The sequence below is a fragment of the Lissotriton vulgaris genome, chromosome 8, assembly GCF_964263255.1.
Source record: "Lissotriton vulgaris chromosome 8, aLisVul1.2, whole genome shotgun sequence".
Lineage (NCBI taxonomy): Eukaryota > Metazoa > Chordata > Amphibia > Caudata > Salamandridae > Lissotriton > Lissotriton vulgaris.
In genome coordinates, this window is record NC_141696.1 from 842,087,830 (window position 1) to 842,105,385 (window position 17,556).

At 48.4% G+C, this 17,556-nt stretch overlaps 1 protein-coding gene across 4 annotated transcripts in view; it reads right to left on the bottom strand.

Moving 5' to 3' along the window:
- Nucleotides 1–17,556, bottom strand: part of NAXD (NAD(P)HX dehydratase) — a 366,910-nt gene that overhangs the window by 160,355 nt on the left and 188,999 nt on the right. For all 4 annotated transcript variants that reach the window (XM_086934749.1, XM_086934752.1, XM_086934751.1 and 1 more), the window contains one exon: nt 17,257–17,302. In XM_086934749.1, the coding sequence (XP_086790875.1) occupies nt 17,257–17,302 (46 nt within the window). The remainder of the gene's footprint in view (nt 1–17,256; nt 17,303–17,556) is intronic.

A 17,556-nucleotide genomic window follows, 5' to 3' on the forward strand; every position in this document is an offset into this window, starting at 1 on the left:
ACCTCCGAGACACTGCTTTTTCTGACCCCGATGGAGAGCTATGGGTAGACGGCTCATACATCAAACTTCCAGATGGCACCACTTCAGCTGCCTATGCAGTAACGACAGCCCGAACAGTAGTTGAGACAGCCTGCATCACACAACGATCTGCCCAGGCAGCAGAGCTGATAGCCCTCACACGAGCATGCATCATAGCCACAGGGACCACCGCGAACGTATATACAGACAGCCAGTATGCCTTCGGAGTGGTCCATCATTTTGGACTCCTGTGGAGGGAGAGGGGATTCCTGACGTCCCACGGCACCCCGATCCTCCACGGAGATCTAGTCTCCGCTCTGATTGAAGCAGTTCTCCTCCCCAAACGATTAGCGGTGATCAAATGTCAGGCACACAAAAGGGTGACAGACTTAGTCGGACAAGGGAATGCATTGGCCGACATCACTGCACGAACCACAGCTGAGAATAGGACGGTGACACGCATGTATGTGACCAGGTCACAAGCAGAAAAATGGAGTGACACAAGGGTAATGATCAGAGACATACAGTCGGCCAGCACCCCTCACGAGCTGACTAAGTGGGCAAGGGTGGGTTTGAAGGAGGAGGAGGGCTGCTGGCGAACGAAGGATGCAAACAAATGGTTGCTGCCCGACTCATATCTGATCCCCATACTGACGATGGCACACTCCCCCGCACACATAGGATCTGCACCCATGATCGAACTCATTTCCAAAGTCTGGCACAACGACAAAATCCCTGACTCGGCCAGACGCCTAGTTCAGCAGTGCCTTATCTGTCTGCAACACAACCCCGGGAAAGGAACTGTGGTACCACGGGGAGGGTTTGGGACCCCCAATCACCCCTTTGAGGTCCTCCAGATGGACTACATCCAACTAGAGAGATGCCAAAGCCTGAAGTATGTACTAGTCATCGTATGTGCCTTCAGCAAATGGGTAGAGGCCTATCCAACCCGTGACAACACTGCCATGACTACTGCCAAAGTACTACTGAAGGAATTCTTCCCTCGCTATGGCCTTTGTCGAATTTTATGGAGCGACAATGGCCCCCACTTCATAGCTGAGGTTATCCAACTAATCCTAAAGGGGTTGGGGGTGAAGCAAAGGTTTCATGCGGTCTTCCACCCCCAATCCGCCGGTCTGGTGGAGCGCCACAATGCCACATTGAAGTTGAAATTGTCAAAAATAGTGGCAACCACCGGACTTAAATGGCCGGACGCTCTCCCTTTGGCCTTGCTATCAATGCGCTCCACTCCCACTAAACACCATTTGACCCCCTATGAGGTCGTATTCGGGCGACCGATGAACCTCTGGACCGCTCCCAAACCGACCTCCATTCATGACGTCCCGGACGTCCTACTGTCTGATTATTTGTGCAAATTAACTAAGACGTTGTCTGTCATTCATCAACAGGTGCAGCAGGCCATCCCCGATGCTTCCAGGGGCCCCGGCCATGACATCCAACCGGGAGATTTCGTGTTGATACGAAATTTCCAGCGGACCAAGAGTCTGGAACCGCGGTGGACGGGCCCCTGGCAAGTGCTGATTACGACCCGAACGGCGCTTCGAGTGGAGGGGAAGAAGCACTGGCTGCACGCACATCATTGCCGGAAGGTCTCCGCGAACCTGGCCACGACAGAAAACGTCAGCACCCAAGAAGAGCTCCTGAGCAAAGACCGACCGATATTGGACTGTTATCCCGATACTGAGGCACTCGAACTTGCAAAATTCTCTGATCCCACTGTGCCATCCAGAGAAGGGTATTTCCTGCGTCGAAAGGAGGGAGTTTCGGCTAAGTAGACCACGGACTAAGTTGAATCTCAGAACGGTGACCTAAGCATCCAAGGGTTACCGGGAGAGAAGCTAAACGAAGTCTGTGGTTCTGCCCACTACCGAGCCCCTTGAAGGTGATGGAAGCGCCAGATAAGAAGATGATGGAAGCGCCAGATAAGAAGATGATGGAAGCAACAGGAAATACCCAGTATAGAAATCCAAAGACTGACAACTTGCACAAATCAAGGACAATCGCACTCTTCATTGTCTTCCTCTTCTGCCTCCTCCTCATGACCTCCTTCTGGATTCTGGAGGAAAGCACACCGGCTCATGAGGCATTGCTACCTACTGCACAGCCAACACCCCTGAAAGAGCATCACCTAATCTCTCTGTCGCCTCAGCTCCGAGAAAGGCGCAGGGAATTCTGGAACAATTCCTTCGTGCAACTATTGCACCAACACAACCTTGCTGCAAATGCTACGAACTGCTGGATCTGCGGGTTGCTCCCGCATGCCACTGGACACTCCATCCCCTTCATCCCTTCACCTTTCTCAGTTCACGGCTCTTGCCTCGCCTGGTTGATACTCATGCAAGAGAGCCACAAGGACAACGCCACCTCCAGCCGGACAGTGTCACACTTCTACTCTGGGTTCTGGCTGAACAAAACCGGAAAGACCCCTGCTGCCCTGTGTCCTGCGCTCACAGGCGCCACCTTCCTTAAAGACATTCCAGCCAAGGAACGAGTCGAAGTACAGGTGCTCCACAATCCAGCCAGAACCACCTTCTCTCATCTGCAAAAACAAACTACCGCCACTCTGACTGTGGCCCTGTCCGTTATCAATGTCACAGGTCTTGTGTGTCTTGAAGGCCACGGAACACAGCTGGTGGGTCACAGTGCCTGCCGAATCACCAGAACATTGGACTCAGTTGACCCCCCTTCCTTTGTTGCTTCTCCAAATATGTACTTTGTGTGCGGCACCAAAGCTTACACCTGGCTCCCGAAAGGTTGGAAGGGTACCTGCTACATTGCCTTCATCCTTCCCCCCACGTATGTAGCCCCTGCTAACCATCACCGGCAGAGGCGTGCAGATGACATGGAACAAGCCGACTCCACTGGAGCTCAGTTCCTAGATGCAGCAAAGGGACTTGTTCCTCTGTGGGGCCCAATGGCAAACAGCCGCGCTATCCGACACCTGACCCAGGCAGTAGAAACAACGATCAACATCACGGCTGGCATCCTCGCCAACAACACTGCGGAGCTTCAGGCGGTCCGCCTTGTGACCCTGCAAAATCGTCTTGTCCTAGACGTGGTCCTAGCCGACCGAGGAGGAGCATGCCGCATCATCGGATCTAGCTGCTGCACCTACGTGCCAGATAACTCGCCTTCAGTCTACAAAGCCATTGAGCACCTCCACAGACTTTCCTCGGAGGTTCACCAAGAACAAATTGTAAATTGTTGTGTCTTGTAAAGCGCACTGCTACCCGGAGGCCTCGTAGCGCTATAGACCGCTGGGGAACCCGTCCTGGCTTTCCCTGTGAGATAGTCCCTCCTGGGGGTCTCCAAGGTGAAACCAGGCATCCCCGGCGTTTGTGTGGGGCCGTTGTGGAGATGAGGCAAGCTAATGCCCAGAGTTGCCGAGTGTGCTCCCTGGTCGGAGTAGGCACCGATGCGAGAACTATCAGTCCGCTGATCCTGGTCCAAGACCCTGCCGCGTCGGGGATCGAACCCTGGTCCCGGGCCGTTCTCTGCACTCGGGTCTGCCGCCTCTAACCATTGAGCCACACCTCTCCACAAGAAGGATGGTCGCTCGGGAGCTGGTTTTGGGACACTTTGAAGAATTGGGGTTGGAGGTTGTTTTCCTTCGTGCTGATACCTGTTGTGATACTATGTGGGTGTTGCTTAGGTATCCAATGTCTGCCATCTTTGTGCGGCCTTGTTTCCAACTGTATGTGCCCAAAGACTTTGGACTTCCGAAATGAGCACATGAGTCCCCTCTATGAAGCAGAGATACGTGGCCTTATGGGGATAAACCCAAACTGACAAGTTGGCGAGACATGTTAAAAGGGAGGACTGTGGAATTTTAGTTTGCGATCTGAACATCATCTGCGCCAGCTTGTCACCTATGTACTACGTGCACGGCAGCCATTTTAGATATCATGGTCTCCCTGTCCACGATCGATCGCCAGCGCGCCCCTCTGACCCAGCAAGCATCCTCCGCGCACCCTGGCTCCCCCTCCCCCTCATGAGCATGACCCTTCTGCATGACCCTGTCCTTGGGAGTCACGCCAGCGCCTGACCAACACCTCCTCTCCTCCCATGAATGCCCCTCTGTTGATAAACCTTCCCTCCGCACTGGATTGTCCACGCAGCATGAATACCACTCCATTGATGGCCCCTCACCCCGTGTCCGACTGTCCACACAGGTCCGAGGCCATTGCCTAAGCCGGGAGATACCATTTACTGCCTCTCATTGTATGGAATCGCCCCTCTTCAAAGGACACACTGTTGATCAGGGCCTCCCCACCCCCTGGGATATGATCAGGCGCACACATCCTAAGACTTGGCGAAACACTCAGCTGCGTGATGACCCCCTCCTCTTATCAGCAGGTTGAGGACCTCTATTGTGAAGGTATATGGGGGTGGGATTGACACGAGAATTACGGGGATGTCTTTTCCTTGCTTTACAAAGTTCTGATTGTAATAAAGAAAGGTCACATGCCATAAACCAGTGTATAAGAGGCCAGGCCTCCGAGAGGCTGTTAGAGCACCTCGAGACGATACCTTGTTGTCTGATCTGATGTGTTCTGCTCCGTCGGAATAAACTTCTGTTTTCCTGCCTTCTGGTCTCCGGCGCCTGCCTCATTGCTTGGTAATTTGAATGGTACAAGGGCGGTTAGCGCCGGGCAAATCTTGAGAAAGGTCCTAGCCCTACCTTTTTCTACACGCACACGGATCACAGAACACAGAAGCACGATCCGCTGCAAAATGTCCATCAGCAGACTAACGGACCACTTCCTTAGGATAGGACACACCCCCAATGATGTAAGGTGGACAGTAATTGAACAGATTCTGGTCCACCCCACTGACAATGAGAAAAACCTATTATCCAAAGAACAGCGTTGGATTTACAGACTGTCCACCCACACCTAGGGACTAAATGATGACATCCCCTGGAATAGCCTCAAGAAATGAACATGTACCTTCACTGGCAGTCAACCATACCTAGTACACACACATCGCCGTACCTAAACCTCCTCTCTAGGTAGTCGACATGACTCAGGGTTTAGGGCAGCATATGTTACCACAACCTGGATCCATTAGGTGTTATCGAGCTAACCCCCCCCTCCCTATTTCCAAAGACATGGGCTATTGATTTATTTGGCTCCTATTGTGTTTCTGACATTTGGCCCTTAATGCGGCCCCCATTATCGGGAGACACGAGCATTTTACACTTTGCCCTATGCTCACCACCACGGTGCGCCTCACTTTTCCCATGTGGCATTTAGAACACTGACCGCATCTGGACCCCGAAGTACTTATCTTTTTTCTCTGTCTAGTTCCACAGAAAGACACGCCCCCTGTGAGTAGCGCGAGTGCCAGAAGAACACTACTCACACAGCCCCCCCCCCCCCGACACCCCCCTGTGAGCAGCGCAAGAGCCAGGCCCCGCCCGGTGGCTATGAGCTGCACCTGTGATACCGAAATGGTATTTAAACGCTGCAACTCCAGGAGCTCATTTCCACCTTAGCTCGCGACCAGACAACAGGTTTCCTTCGGGTCTGGAGACCATGCGAAGTAAGTGAAGAGGCCGGCCCCCACTCGCGGTACAGCCGCCAGTCACGCTGCCATTGGCCGTGACTGAGCGTGCATTCCTTTACCGCTTATAGCGCAAGGCCTCAGCCTGTCTTAGATATTTCATATTCTTTTTCTCTCCACAAATTCCAGAGTGCTAAAAGGTCCCGGCCCTCCGGCAGAGGTCCATGGAGTTTGTCCCCTGAGGACAGGTGTAAGCAGCGCACCATTAACCCTTCCTCCACCACAATGATTGACCGCATCTAGGCACTAGCATCAATATTGCATATATAATGAAATCGGCTAAATGCCACATTCCGCCACAAGCGCCAAACACTACCGCCTTATTCGCTCACCCGTTTAGACACCTGGTGCAGACCCACTTGTGTATGTGGCTGAATATTACGTGCTTTTAACATTATGTGTCTTTTGTTTGTCCTGTTTTTTGTCTCTCTCTTTAAATCCCTTACAGGTACAAACTGAAAGGAAATACCTCTCACATATACAAGCACCTTAGCGCGTGCTGCACATACAGGGCAATGACAAACATATAGATCCCTGTAACACCCTTACACATAATAGGTCCTGAAGAAAGCCAGTATAAGAAAAGGCCTGGCTGAAACTAGTCGACCACACTGGACGCTGGAGACCATAAGTCTACCATGCACGTCCCAAGCCTTTGTTTTTAACTACTGCCTGGGGCCCACCAATAAAGTAACTTTTGGGACCCGTAGGACAATATTTTAAAACCCCACGCAACACACCTGCACAGCACACTCACGATTCAACAAAACCCGCTCCGCAGTAGCCTGGCGTCGCAGCACACCTTAGGCACACTTGGTGCCTTGGGTTGGGCCTGATGATGAAGCATGCCACCAACTAGGTTGGTGGGTGAGGGACTGCATAAAAAAACCAAACGGTTTCCCAAACAGACACATAGCACACTAACAGAGCTAGTTCTTGTTGTTTTCTCATAAGTAACTGGTGCTCACGTAAGACGCTTAAAATCATTTCAGCATTATTCAACCCAGGTCCACCCGCAGCGTACCTCAGCTTAGCCATAACGTAAATTAAAACTTTTAGCACAGTACTATAAGAGGGGTTTGCATCACCAAACATGTTGGGGCGCTGCGAGATATCCGTACTACCTTGTCCCACCTGGAGAAGGAGTTGTTGGCTGTTGAGAACGTGATCCTCTCTGACCCTTCCCCACACCACGAGGCACGCCGCCTAGAATTACTCCTAGACTTCAGGGACGCGGCAGACAAGGAATTGAAGTACTTGAGCAAATATCATACAGCGCGCCAGTACGGTGAGGGCGATTGACCAGGTAGATTGCTGGTTCAGCTATTGCGCCCTCCCCGACAGGCGGCGTATATTACAGAAATATCGGATGCGCAGGGCGTCCGCCATTTTACTACCCCCGCCATTTGCAACACCTTTCAGGCATACTATCGTCAGCTTTACAAAACTGCCCTTACAACAGACTGTCGAGACCCGGGGCCGTACATTAACGAGATCGCCATGGTGTATCTGGAAAAATACATGCAAGATTACTTGGCTCATCCCATCACTCCAGAACTGATTGTGGAAGCGATCGACTCCTTAAAGGGGTCCTCGGCGCCTGGCCTTGATGGCTTCACGGACGATTTTTATCAGGAATATAAGGAAGAACTAGTGCCCATACTTATGGAGGTGTACGCCGAGGCCCTAGGACTCTGGTATTCTTCCCCCGACGCTTTGCGAAGCGGTCATAGTCTTACTGCCCAAACCAGGACGCGACCCCACGATCTGCAGATCTTATCGCCCACTTTCACTTCTAAACCTGGACTATAAGATCTTGGCAAAGGCGCTGGCGATGCGGTTAGCGTTGCTGGTTAACACCATTATCTCACCAGCGCAATCGGGCTTTGTCCCTCAGAGGTCAACATCACTGAACCTTTGCACTATTTTTTCGGTCCTACACAGAATCGACCCGGCCACCCCCGCTGCCGCGGTCTTTTTAGACACCGAAAAAGCTTTTGACACACTAGAGTGGCCCTTTTTTCTGGATGTGATGCGCAGGATGGGCATGCCCGCGATGTTTGTCGCGACGGTGGAGCTGCTGTACACTGCTCCCGCGGCCCGCATTCGACTAAACGGTACTATTACCAACAGATTTGCGCTGTCCAGAGGCATCCGCCAAGGGTGCCCCTTGTCTCCCTTGCTCTTTATTCTGGTAATGGACCCCCTGGTGAGACACTTACAGGAAAAACATCTACACAGAGGGCTGCAGTTCCGCACGGGCCCTCTCTTGGTTTCGCTCTATGCGGATGACATGGTCTTATATGTCCGTACCCCGGAGACCAATCTGCAACCCCTGCTATCCGAGATTGCTCGCTTTGGCGAGTACTCTGGTCTTAGGATCAATTGGCACAAGTCACAACTGTTTCCCCTCACACCTGCTACCGCGCAGTGGCCCTGCTCCCTCCCACTGGAGTGGAGCGAAGAGTCCGTCAAGTATCTGGGGATTCACATACACCTAAACACTGTGTCCATTATCCGCCTCAACTATGGGCGAGCCCTCGACTTTCTGGAGGATAACACTGACAGGTGGTTCCGTCTCCCTTTGTCCATGGCTGGGCGCATTGCCATTGTTAAGATGGTTGTCCTCCCACGATTTTTGTACCTTTTCAATAACATTCCGATTCCTCTTACCAAGATTTTTTTTACTCAATTGCGTACAGCCTTGCTGAGATTAGTATGGGGGGGGAAACGCCCACGACTAGCCTGGCGCACGCTAACTCTGCCCTAAGAGCGGGGTGGCTTTGGGGTCCCGAATTTCTACCTTTACTACCTGGTCGCCCAGTGTTCCTAAGCTCACTCTTGGTATCATCCTGATGCCAGGATTCCACATTTACGGCCTGAAGCGGACGCTGCGCTCCCGGTGAGCCTCGCGACGATTCTTCCCAGGGGCCTCCCCCGAGAACCGCGGGACATAGTCCCGCTAACCACAACGACTTGGGCTTGAGGAAAAGCTCAGACGCTTGCTTCAAGTAGACACGCTATACTCTTCCGCCCTCCCGCTGCCAAATGCCCATTGGCTCCCCATAACGGGCAAAGCGGTTGTAAGCAGATCACTGTCGAAATTCCAGCTGCACACAATTGGCGAACTCTTCCCCAAAGGCCATGTTTTCACAATCACTGCGGACCCCCGCTTCACTGATTGTACATTTATGGACACATTCATTCTTACAAGAGTGCGGGCGCTGTTGAGAGCCACCTTCGATACATTCCCTCTCCCGCCAGATGATACCGCAGCCCTTACACACATCATACAGACCACATCAGGGGCCCACATGGTGTCCAAACTTTACAAGCTGTGCTTGTTTTCACTTCCCTCGTCAGATGTTGCGGTTCGCACCGCTTGGGAACTTGACATAGGCACACAGATCACAGATGACCAATGGGAGGCGTGTTGTCTAATGACCAGGGAGGTCTCCATAAATAGCAAACACAAACTTATACATTTTAAATTTCTTCGAAGACTGTACCACACTCCGGCGCTCTCACATAGGATTGACCCCACCAGACCCCACACTTGCCCTAAGTGCAACGCCCCTCAGGCTGACTTTGCACACCTTTCCTGGACCTGCCCGAATTTGTACACTTACTGGGTTGAGGTGCACAGAACGTTGGGTGAAATACTGGATCTATCACTGACTGTCAAGCCTGAGATTGCCCTGCTGGGGTATGTGTCCAATTTCCCTCGCAAAATTCGCAAATTGGCGTCCATTTGCTTCCTGCTGGCCAAGAGAGAGGTGGCACTGCTTTGGTGCTCGCGACGCGCTCCTACAGTCGCGTCATGGCTCAGGAGCGTCGCATTCTGCAATGTGAACAGCGTGGAGTATTCGGAACAGCTTCCGACATCCTCCCGCCCCTTAGATATCTGGGGTCCATATCGCCAGTATCTGGCTGGGAGGGCGGAGGTGGCACCCTCTCAATCCCTGCATCCCAACGCTCCAACCGGGGTGGGTTAGGACGTGGACCCTCCTTCTTTGTCCCTGCTTTGGTGTTGTCCTCGTGGCGGCACACTCATTTTCCTGGTGGGTGGTGGCCGGGTTCTTGTGGGCCGGGGGCTCCTCCTCCTTCCTGACACTGGAACCATCTATCCCTGGTGTGGCAGGCTGGGGTGCTGTGCTGGATCCGACGGGGGGGGCTGTTCTGTCCTCTGCCGCATATGTTGGCTTCGGATGGTTGCTTGTACCTTTAAAGGGTGGTGTCAGACATCGTCTGTCTTTACTCAAGGGCGGTTGCTGCCAATAGCACTATACATTGTCATACTGCCTGAATTGCAATGTTGTTCTCGCAAGACAATCACACATGGAGTTCTGTTTCGTTCTCCCCTTTTTCTTTTTTTTCTCATTTACGTTCAATTAATATTGCTATGTTTTCATTTCTGTTGCCTTATCAGAAAAAATCTACACTACTGTATACATGCTATCCTGCTATGCGATCCTAATGGACAATTACATGTACACCTTGTTTTGCTGTCTCTGTTACCTGCTTTTTTTTGTACATGGTGTATATCTGCTTGGAGATAATGTGGATTGCTTTACGTGCCTCAATAAAATGTTTTACAAAAAAAAACTTTTACCACAGAGCGCGCTGTGCTGCACACGCTTGGTGCCCTGAATGTGTTTAACTGTGTTTATGTCTGCACATGGCTAGTTCTTGATCATGGGAGAGGTTGTCGCGTAGCGCCTAGAGCTGCCGCCTTTGGAGCTCGAAGAAGCGGGCACGGCGTAGGGTCCACCATCCTGTGGCATAAGTAACTGGTGCTCGCATAAAGCGTTTAAGGTCATTGCAGCATTATTTCACCTAGGTCCCACCCGCAGCGTACCTCAGCTGAGCCTTAACATTACGTAAAACATTCAGCACAGAGCGTGCTGTGCTGCACACGCTTGGTGCCCTGACTGTGTTTAAGTGTGTTTATGTCTGCACATGGCTAGTTCTTGAGCATGGAAAAGTTAAAAGTGTGCATATACCAATACCTGAAGGGGCAGTCCTATCCGTGGTGGATCAGTAGAATGCTGGACAGCCGAGTATGGCTCGAGTTGGGATGGGCGGAGCCCCCTCAATACGCTACAGAAGCAGCCAAAAACGCGCAGTGGGGACAGCGAAAAACTGAAAAGTCACACATTACACGCTTTGACACTTCACCCATTGCACGCGCACAAACAATGAACAAGCGCTGGGCATTTGTTTTTACTTAGCCGCTTTTCTATATTTGCATTGCAATTCCACTTTAAGTGAAAGCGCGATTGAAAAATAAACACACGGCTGAGGGAAAACAGCTGGCCCCCTAAGAAATTGCTTTGCGACCGCCGCAAAGCAGACGAGCCAGTCCGGATGGGCCGGATGAAAAGGCGAAAGGGTGGCAACAAGAATTCCCCATTTCCAATGGCAGGACACCGTTTAGCATAAACGGAGACCCAAGCCAATAAAAATGAGTGGTGGGGCTTAGAGTCCCTTTCTGAAAACCCCTTATCCACAATATCTCTTGCCAGCGAGCAGCGCATGTGCTGCAACGCTAGGCAAGACCTAAAAAGGGGCCCATGTTTGCAAATCGGGGCAGTTATGAACTTTTAAAGGCACGCGGTATAATTGTTTTGCGAGGCATTGAAGGCTGCATTGATTGGTGCTTGCTGCAGCCAATGTTTGTGGTAATATTAGGTAAATCAAAAGTACAAACTGGCCCAGCAGACCATAAAACCGGCCTACAGTCAGCCAAAATAAACAACTCACACACTGAACTATTAGACGGGCCAATCGAGCACTGCCTGATTACCCTATAGTGTATAACACACGAAACACAGGGGGTCTACCAGCTAAATTCTAAAGCTGCACTGTCGTTACCGAGTCCACAGGATCTCGGAGTGTATATATCACATAGAGACAGCGTATTTCAGAAAAAAGAGAGAGGGGTGAACACTAGATGCATAGAAGAGACCGGCACATTATGGGTTATTCGTACATGGCTTACTAATCCAAAGCAATTAGTAAAGGTTCCCATCAAATTGACTCAATGATCAGTCCTATCATTTGGCCAAACCCAGGTGCATATTAGGCTGGTCCCCTGTTCATTGGGACATCAAGCACCGCACCTTATTGCTGTTTTAGGATTTGGTCCACCAAAATAAACAAACCGTCCATGATGACTGATCTTTTGATGGTAAAGTAAACAAAAGTGCAACAGAAAAACTGAGTGACTTAAAATTGGATGTAATGTCCTCCTTACAACTTTATTCTGCGGACAAGACACGCCTCCTAATTAAAAAACCAGAACAGTGCAAAAGAGACAGTAACAGATATCTGTCTAGAAATGGGACAACACGTTGATCTGTCTAGAAATGGGCCAACATGTTTCTGCCTGACGGGTATTTAATCCCTTAGCATTCATCAGGGCCTCTGCTCTTATAATAGTTGCACTCCTAGTAGTGGAACAAAGAAATCACCACCATCACCAGAGAAATAAAGTATGATAAAACTAGTTGAATACGGTACAACCTGTAACAACCGTGGACATTAACCCTCCATATCACTTTGGTTACTGTGAATTCCTTAATGGTAGGGGAATAGACTTTCCGTCGGTACCTCAAGCTACCTTCTGAGGCTTGGGGGAGGCCTCCCCCAAGCCTCAGAAGGTAGCTTGAGGTACCGACGGAAAGTGCGGGGCCTCTTACAACCTGAGCATGGTCCAGGTGAGATGAGGTCTATTTCCCTACCATTAAGGAATTCACAGTAACCAAAGTGATATGGAGGGTTAATGGCCACGGTTGTTACAGGTTGTACCGTATTCAACTAGTTTTTATCATACTTTATTTCTCTGGTGATGGTGGCGATTTCTTTGTTCCACTACTAGGCAAGATCAACTAAAATATGTGAACTATAAACCGGAACTAAATCACAGACATGCATTAACTTAACATTTTTACACTAATTGTTCAGAAATCTGTCAGTGTTATTTGCCAGTAGAGTTAAGGACATGAAATTGGGTCCACAGGGGACCAGTTTCAATGTTGGTTTTTAGGACTCGGCTCTCAGATGGCGCGCAAGAACATTTTGCAGTCTCAGCATTTGGCAAGCACATACCTAGCTCATACCTCTTCCAATTTTTTGCCCTGCCTACGCAACTGCCCCAACTACTATTGAACTTACGCAGTGAAAATTGTGTAGATGGTTTCGGAACTACTTTTTAAAAAATCTCACGGCCGAATGGAAAAGGCACATGGCGCGATACTCCTTCCACCCGGCTCCTATCCTCATGGGGCATCGGCTAAACATAATTTTTGTCCCTCCTGCTATCCGGCTCCCAACCTAATGGGGCATTGTTTTCTTTAGCGTTGACTTCTGGGTGAGGTTGCCGTTTTTTCATTAAAAAACCACTGCTTCTTTATACACTGTGCACAGCTTCAGTACCCTGCTGACTGCACAACATGACCCCGCCTTTGCTACCTCGTGTTCCGAGGGGGAGTTTAGGGCTTCTTGTCCTATGTCTCTCCTTCACCTTGCCCCCACACTTTACCGGCTCTAGTTATTACTTACTGCGATGGCCCTCACAGACACATTTGTAGGCAAATTAAGTGCTCACTGGGGGGAGATCCGTGCAAAATCTGCAGGTGATAGGTTCCAAAGGGCACAGGGCCAAGTCAGCAGTCATTCACTCAATTTTAAAACAAATGCTGAACATTACTCAGGGCTCAGATACCCAGTTAGGTGCACAAGGATGTAAAGTGAACAAGTGGCCTCAGATACGCCTGTTAGTTGCACATGGACATAATATAAAGAAGTGGTTGAGGATTACTCAACTACATTATTACTGTGCTATAATGGTAAACTTGGAAAAGGCACATTTCCTGTTGACAAACTGGGGTGCTTTCTCCCCACCCAGTGGGACCTATCGCAGAGCATGTGTACAATACATAAATATTAGGAGGGTAGATAAGGTGGAGAAGTCTGTAGGTCACTATGTTGGAAAATCAGTTACTATAATTATGGAGGTTCCTCCACTCACGGTTAACTATTCTCAGTGCCAGTTGTAAGACATTTCAATGCCACCTTTCTTGGCAGTGATAACACTTGAGTTAAAAACACCACAGACTTCCATATCATGCTACAAAATTCACCAACACACCACATAATTCCACTCCACTACACGCCACTCAACAACATAAAATACCACTCCACATAATTCTACAACACTCAATACCACATAATTACTAGCTACATAATTCCAATACACACCATTTCACATATTTCCACTGCACATAACTCCACTCAGCACCGCACAATTCCACGCCACACAATTCCACTCCAACGCACATAATTCCACTGCACATCACATACATCCACTTCACTCCATAACATATAGCTAAAAGACATTAACATTGACAAAGCCTATAGCTCTAGGTTTTCCAAGAGCGATTGGCTTTGCCAATGCTTTTTATATGTGTGTCCCTTTTCTAGACAACTGAGTGATTACAAGCCCTTGCAAATCTAGAGGACATTGAACGACTCAAAAAGACTGTATGTGCTCTTGGATGCAGTTATACCTTTACCCCGATCATCTCCCAAAAACACAATTAACTCGACTCTAAGTGTCTCCGGACTCTCCGCTGTTTTCTGTGTTGCCCCTGGGTGCCCCACCCTGCCCTCAGTTTCAAGAATCGGGCTAACTTTGTCCCAGTTTCTTGTTCAACTGCTCCGGGACCTGGCTTGAGTGGTCATGCATCACCTTTGTGTGTTCCTACTAGGAATGTCGGTATTCCACTTCAATCCCTTAGTTGGAATTTTGCGGGCATGCACTCCAAACTAGATAATGTTGAGTGGCTTACCTTTATTAACACCTTGACTTCAATGGCGTTTTCCCACTGTGCGCTGGAAATTGACATTTTCCATTGTTCATGACAAGGTCAACTCGTCATAAGCACAGAGCAGGTAAAACCCATGACGAGTTGACCTTGTCATGAGCATGGAAGGGGTTAACCCCATAAACGCTAGGCGAGTGGTTCATGCAAGACGTTGGTTTAAGGTGGGGCCCCAGACACATCATCTTCATGATTTATTTTTACAATAATAATTTTTCTGTGAGGGATAATAGAATATTGCGCACACTGTTTTCTCGAATTGTCAGTTAAACATGCTTAGTCACTCGGTCCATTTAACCTAATTGTCGCAGGTGATTTTAATACAAGGATAGGCACCCTGCAGCTTTTGACATCAGCATCCTCTGTACCAGAAGAAGTAGATCATGTCAACGGTAATGCAGTGGATCATAGAGGGCGTTTGTTGTATACCCTTTTGTTATCCCACAGTGCAGTTCCAGCTCATGTCTCTGCCATTATCCCTACCTATATTGGGAGAGGGGGGGGGTCAGTAATAAACTACAATTTCACCACTCGGAGATTGCACCCCCTGTTAACTAATGGTAGCGTGATTCCCACACTTTACAGTGACCATAACCCCCTAGCCCTCTCCACTGCCATTGGAAACAAGATAATTAGCACAAGAGGGAATAATCAGCTTTTAGTCACCAAAGAAGCAGGTCAAAGAATAGTCTGGCGCTCCACTCACATGAACAAAGAGGGCCAACTGGATAGTCAGAGCACTGGCTTAATGTCAGGCTGTCTGCCAGAGGTGCAGGAGCCTTCTATTATCCTTACCAGCTGTATTGCCCCATTGCTGGGTCCAATGCAGCCCTTGAATCAACAGATCTGTTCAGATCCAGGCCGCCAAATGCTCCAGTATGAGGGTAAAGAGAGTGGACAATCTTGTCTAATTCCGTGCAAAAGATGGAAGACTCGGGAAGTCCTCTCATTGACAATGACCTGGGCTTGAGGCTCAGTGTAGAGAAGTCACAGCCAGGACAAAAATTTGAGGCCAAAGGCCCATGCCGGCCAATACTTCGAAAAGGTACAGCCAACCGGCTGTATCAAAGGCCATACAAGCGTCTAGCGAGGGGAAAAGAGCATCCAGGTGAATTCCACTCACCCCGCCCCAACACCCCGTGGAAATGTACTAAATTGAGAGCCATACTGCTCCCTGGCAAAAAGCTGCACTGATCAGAGTGTACTAACTTAGAGATGATATAGAGAAGTCAGGATGTCAAGAGCTTTGCCAGGATTTTAACTTCCACATTAAGGAGCTAAATAGACCTATATGAATATCTATCCAATTTCATCTATCATTTACAACTAAATTAACCAGAACTAAAAGTTTGTCATGGAACTTCTGGGGTAGTGTTGTAATTCAATTTTCAAAAGCTTTTCTGTGTTATTTTTGGATGGCTCGTTTTGTGGAAATATTTTTGGAGAAATTAGAACATTTTCCATGCCCAAGTGTGGTGTGTGCTCACATCGTAAACTCTCTGACTTGCAGTACAAATTGAAAAATTTTAAGCTGCCCTCATACAATCAATGTTATTATATTAAAAAACACTAAACCAAATTACAAAACAAGCCCTATTATGTAAGCTCTATGTTCTTACCATGTTTGTGGAGAATTTGTCATGCAGTTTTAGATGCAGTGAAGAGCAGAATGATGCAAGGATTTCTGTTTAAAATAATGACACACCTTTTGGGACTTTACCTATAACTGTGACAATCCTTGACCAATGGACAAAAACAATGGGAAGTAAATTCAGAGGTGGGCGAAAAAGAATAAGGAAAATGTTTGGTGTTGTCTTTTCCTCATAACAGTGAAACTGAATAGTTAAAGTCGTTTGCCTAAGTGACTTTTCTATTCATAGCACTTTCACTAAACCCCTCGGCTGTTTAAGCTGGCACACAGTAAGTCAAACATTTATACGAAGTACCGAATCAGCTCAGAGAGAAGCTGCATAGGGACACTGCAGTTACAACACTCCCAGTTACCAGCTGTCAGGTGAACCAACAGTCCGCAATCTGTCCAGAATAGGCGTAGAGGACACCAAGCCCAGAGAGGAGCAGGCTGGCAAGCCATCTGCAGGCAGAGGACCAAGGACGATCAGTACAAGAGCCACTATGTTTAGGGTTACCAGATTACTCCATATCACTGTGACAACTTTTTCATTCATGGGTTTTCCTTTCATAAATTACTGTTTGTAGGTGTGTTCATCCAAATAGCTCCACAGAACTGAGTCAAGACTAAAATTCCCCTGAATGCATGAATACAATGATTTGCTAATTAAAAATCTAGGACAGAAAACAGGGTGTCCCAAAGACACAGGCTAACTCTAAGGAGGGTTAGGAACTTGTACTTTTAGGTATATCTATTTCAACTACTACAAGACTTGTTACAAGATTGCACATGACCACATATGACTCCTTAAGCTAATAACTTTATTTTATACCTCCCATTACAATAGGATTTAACCATGAAGCTACAACACTTTCTAGGATCTCAACTGCATTAAAATTAGCAGAGTTGCCTGCAATCTGGCTGACTGCTAAGAAAGAGACCCAAAATCTGAGTAATGTTAAACAGACTTGAATTTCAAGGGCCCAGATTGATACCTCCTCCTTTGCTGTATCAAAGATTCAATCATAACGTTTCGCTGGAGTGTAGGAATACCAAACTATTATAATCAAACAAATAATAAAAAATAGGACTGTTCACGGTTTAACAAAAAAAAAAACATTTTTCTAAGAGACTTACCACTTTGAGTGCTGTAATCCCTGCAAAGTAAGGTGCCCCTGTGTATCTGTAAACATAATATTTTATACTAGTTAGCAAAAGATTAACAAGCCAAACGTTATTTAAAAAAACGCATTATAAGGGTTAGTAAGTCAGTGACAATTGGGTTCTTAATAAACTCAAGATTTTAGGTCGAGGGACAGGTTGAGAACTAAGGCGATTCTATGCAGCCAGGATAGAAAATATACACTGTAAAGATCTCGAATCAAGTTATCATATTCTGATGGTCTAGAAAGTACTACAATATCTGGGTAGTTCGTG